The sequence below is a fragment of the Pseudorasbora parva genome, chromosome 13 (genome assembly GCF_024679245.1).
Source record: "Pseudorasbora parva isolate DD20220531a chromosome 13, ASM2467924v1, whole genome shotgun sequence".
Classification (NCBI taxonomy): Eukaryota; Metazoa; Chordata; class Actinopteri; order Cypriniformes; family Gobionidae; genus Pseudorasbora; species Pseudorasbora parva.
Window position 1 is genome coordinate 19,110,051 of NC_090184.1, and position 5,000 is coordinate 19,115,050.

Below are 5,000 nucleotides of genomic sequence, written 5' to 3' on the forward strand. Positions count from 1 at the left end.
ACAGAACTGACCTTGTGCACGCCTCAGCCTTTTATTCACTGTTAGAAACACTGCAGGCCAGCTGCCACACACAGAATATGCCAGAATTGATTTGCATGTTTTCTCCATGTGTTTGCATGCATTCCTCCACTTTAAGCAGTGAACCCTAATCTATTTTTCTCTTGTGTCTACAGGGTTACTATGACAACCCAAAGATATGTGCACTCTATGTGATGAAGGGCAAGCTAGAGGGTAAGAGGAACCCCTAGGATTGGGTGGGATGCAATTTGTCCCTCTCATAGGGCTCTAAGATAGAACCGCAGGTAGAATCACGGAATCCAGTCATAAAACTGGAATTTAGAGTATAACCTGTAATGTCATGAAATTTAGCAAATTTTGTAATAATAAATCAAAAGTAGGGCCCTATCACTGTACACTTTTTACAAAAAATTTAAATTTGTTTTATTCATTCTATTGATTAGATGTGCTTTTTGATTCATTAGAATGAACATAAACCATTAAAAAGAACCAAGAAAATAACAGAAAACATGGAATTTGGGACAAAACAAATTAAACTGATGTCATATTAGGGCAAATAAATTTTTAATGAAATATAACTGAATATGTAAAAAAAAAAAACGATTTCAGAGGGCCCTACATTTTCTTTTCTTTTCTTTTTTCTCTGTTGTATCCTTAATCAAGTGCCATCCTGCTGTTTTCATCTTTAATTTGCACTTTCTCCTCCTAACAACCTCTGGTTTGTTTTCTCAGATGTGCCAAAACTACAGCCACATCCTGGACTGGAAAAGAGAGAGGAAGAGGAGGAGGAAGAGGAGGAGGGGGAAGGCACAGAAGGCGAAAAGAAGAGCGCCTCGCCCTCTCTCAAGAATCCAGTTCGGTCTGGGCCACGCACCCCCAACCCGTACGCCACTGACAACAGCAGCCTGATGTTCCCTATTCTCGTGGCGTTCGGGGTCTTCATCCCAACCCTCTTCTGCCTCTGCCGTCTTTGAGGGGAACAAGTGAACGAGAGGGAGAGAGAGGAGAAAGGACGGACATCAGGCTGTGAAGGGGTGGGGGGAGGGGCGCACTGTAGGGACGCACAGCCTTGGGGACAGGCAGAAATAAAGACTGACATCGCAACAGATAGAGAGAGAGCGCAAAAAATGGCTAAGGGACATGCAGAAACAAGGAGGTTTCAGATATTGCTGGTTTTTGAAATACCCAGAAAATACTTGGATTTCGAATGCGAGTTCATTTTGTGCGTGTGTTTGTGCTTGTGTTTTGTACACATTTAATACCAATTTTAGAGATCCGAGAGGTACCGATTAAATGCACATACACACACATCTGCAGCAGGACTAACCACTTTACAAATCTGGTTTGTCTGGTCTAGCAGGAGAGACTAAGGAAAAGTTGAGGACGCTCCTAGATCACGTGTCCAAACTCATGGAAAGTTATTGGCTGGGAGCTTTTTCTGATCAGCTCTGGCGTTTATCTGCTGTTTTTTTTGGGGGGGTGGGGGGTGGCGGCCTCTGGTGGGAGGCAGAAATGGTACAAGATTTTTTAGAACCCTTTTTGACACTTTGATCAGTTGATGAATGCATCTGAAACTTAGTTCAGAGACTTTTTATTTGACTCACTCAGCCTTCTCTCATTCATTTCCTGCAGCTTCATTCATTGTTTGTGTGATTTCAGAGCATATATTTCTTTCTTCGACCACAGCAGCACGTATTTGAATCTCCAGCTGGCCAAAAGGAGATATATATGATTATTTTTCCCCATTTACGAGTCATTTTGGTCTCTGGATATCTGCATGCGTTCTGTATTAAATAAAACGTATGGTTTTGTATTGGAAAAAGAGCATAATTGTTTCCCTTTCTATGTGGGAACATGAGTTTATAACAAAAAGGGTCTTTAATACACTGGCCCAGAAACTTTTAAGATTGTATTGGACTAAAGTGCTTTTTAAAACATTTCAAATACCCTTAATATCTCCACTCTCATTGGTAGAAGATGCGTCTGAGATCGCATTAATGGTATCTTAATTAACATCGCAAGGACTCGGTTACTGTTACACAGTGTAAAGTGTTTTTGGATTAGCGTTCCACAGAAAACCGGATGCTTGTGGTGGAAGAATTGAACAGAGACATGCCTGCCATACACTGTGAAGTATGGATGCAGAAGCTTGAATTTTGTACTCGAGTTGGCAAAGTGCTGTCATTTAAGCTACTTATTGCATGTGTTGAGTGAACACTTGCATTCCGCCTCATCCATCGTTCTTTTTCTTCAGCATGTTCTGTAACTGGTGTACTTTTGTCACGTCTTGCTATTTTAGATCTTTAGCCGCATCCTGTTCCTTTTCCCCTTTATGCTATATTTTCGAAATGCTACCTTTTGTTTCGCTCAAGCAACCCTGCCTTAAAATGTGATTCAGTGTGCTATCGAGAGACCAACTCTCACACTGCTGAAACATCAGACCACAATCGAGTGCTCATCCCACTGTGCTATGTGACGTCCCCGTCTCTTGTGAACTTCTCTTGGCCTTCACCTTCTCAAAAGGAGTTGAATGAGTGGGCAGGTTTTGCCTTGGTTTGTTGTTTTTATTAATATGAAACAATCATGCAAATATCAAGGCAACTTTTTCATTTATCAGAATTCCAGAAAGTTGATTGCTTATCGTCGCCAAAGTCATTTTCTTTTCTTAACTTTTACACGGTGCATGTGTATATAAGGTACTTGGTTTGTTGTGCCATACGGTTATTCGTCCTCTTTAGAATATAGATGTTGGAGGTTTTTTTTCTATGTAATTGTTATTGGGTTCTCTGGGTTCTTAAATATCTGGCCTTGAAAATAGATTGGTTGTGGCTAATGACGTTGATTTGGTTTGCAACCACACGTAGACACACTGACCGATTGTCAGAAAGAGCTTGGATTGTATTGAGGTTTGTTCAATTACAGTTGGGTTTTTTTTATGTTGTATAATTTAAGCAAGGAAATGGGTTGAATATTAAAAAAAAATATTGAAAGAATTTATTTTCCTGGAAGTAAGTAGTTGATTTTTATTTCCTCAGGATCTTTTGAATTGTTTTTTATTTTTTATGATGAGTCTTTTACTAGTGTGACTTATTGCACTGCCTGGTGTTGTTTTTAAAAGCATTTTTTGTTTGTTTGTGTGCGTATTTTTCTTTTTGTCATGCATTGTGTACTTTTGATTCCTTGTTGCCTTAAATTTGAATACATCCTCATGTGCTTTACCATTTTGTCCTCTCTGATCTTTATTTCTATTGAGTTATTGCATGCATGTTGAGTTTTTCATCATTTTGTCATCTGAAAAACAGTAAAGTTGTTCAGTTTGTCCTGCACAAATGCGCAACTTCTTGGACAACAGCCAAAGACCACTTGGAGGCCTTTCATTGTGCCCTCCTTCATGAAGAGCTAAGTGTGTATTACCCCATCCATGCCACACAAACTGCTGCGTTTATGAGGGATGTAGTTTCTGTTGCTGTTAGTCATGTTAAACTACCTGTCCCCTCTTTAGCCTGTTCCCTCAGAACGGAAGAGAACATGAACTGGTGAAATAGTATTGGAATGGTTACCCACCCACACTGTCTTTAGAGAAGGTTTCTGAGGTGGGAACTGCAAATTATTGCCGTTTCTTTTTAATAAATGTGCTATTTTATCTAACTTGCCTTGAGGGTATTTTTAATGAGGTCATTTTCATTGTTTCATTCATAAGTCGGTTAACAATTATTGTTTAGGTTAAGATTTATAAAACAATTCTATAATTATCATAATTTTAATGGATTACTTTTTTCTAATATAGTCAAAGGTGCATATAACTGGTGCAGGTGTTGTACAAATAAACTATGCAGCAGAAAACATGACTGACAGGTGAAGTGAATAACACTGATTATCTCTTTACCACGGAACCTGATAGTGGGTGAAATGTATTACGCAGCAAGTGAACATTTGTCCTCAAAGTTGATGTGTTAGAAGGAGGTAAAATGGCCAAGTGTAAGGATTTGAGTGTGTTTGACGAGGGACAAATTGTGATGGCTAGATGATTGGCTAGTGGCCACTGTTGGTGTTTTCGGTGTTGGACAAGGGTCAGCATGGGCACCCTGAGTGGTCTGTGACTATATTGCCCCATACACAACAAACTGTGGTGCACTCTGTATTCTGACTCCTTTCTATCAGAACCAGCATTAACTACTTGAGCAATTTTAGCTACAGTAGCTCGTCTGTTTGATCAGATCACACGGCCAGCCTTTGCTTCCACTGTGCATCATGAGCCTTGGCCACCCATGACCCAGTCGCCAGTTCATCACTGTTCCTTCCTTGGACCACTTTTGATAGATACTGACCACTGCAGAACGGGAACACCTCACAAGAGCTGCAGTTTTGGAGATGCTCTGACCCAGTCATCTAGTCATTACAATCTGACCTTTATCAAACTCACTCAAATCCTTACATTTGCCCAGTTTTCCTGCTACACATCGACTTTAAGGACTTAGGTCTGGTTTCACAGACAGGACATAGACTAAACCAGGATTAAGCCTTTGTTTAAATATGGAATTTAAGATTTTATAAATGTGCCCCAGAAAAAAACAAACAAGAAAACCTTACTGGTATGCATTGTGAGAAAAAACAATGGCACCCACTGACATCTTTTAAGATGTCAGTGCAAATAGCTTTTGTTTAAAACAGGTCAAACATGCACTTGCTGTCTAATATATCCCACCCACTAAAAAATGTGCTGTGATGAAGAGATAATCAGTATTATTCATAATGTATTATTCAGTATTCATAAGTCATAAATAATGGTATGCTTGATCGGTGTAAATCCATTATATTTACTTATATGGTCCCTTACCAAAAGCTGAAGGTTGCTTATTTAATGAACAATAAATTTACACTGTAAAATAAATAAATAATAGTAACAAACAATTACTCTTTCGCTAATATGGTGTCTTACCAAAAACAAAATCTTAGCTATATATGACTGTATATATGAAAGT

At 39.1% G+C, this 5,000-nt stretch overlaps 1 protein-coding gene across 1 annotated transcript in view; it reads left to right on the forward strand.

The window, feature by feature from the left end:
* Positions 1 to 3,236, forward strand: part of mlec (malectin) — a 12,514-nt gene extending 9,278 nt beyond the window's left edge. The window contains exons 5-6 of the mRNA XM_067413367.1: positions 174 to 231; positions 751 to 3,236. Of these exons, the coding sequence (XP_067269468.1) occupies positions 174 to 231; positions 751 to 992 (300 nt within the window). The 3' untranslated portion in view covers positions 993 to 3,236. The remainder of the gene's footprint in view (positions 1 to 173; positions 232 to 750) is intronic.
* Positions 3,237 to 5,000: the final 1,764 nt, after the last annotated feature.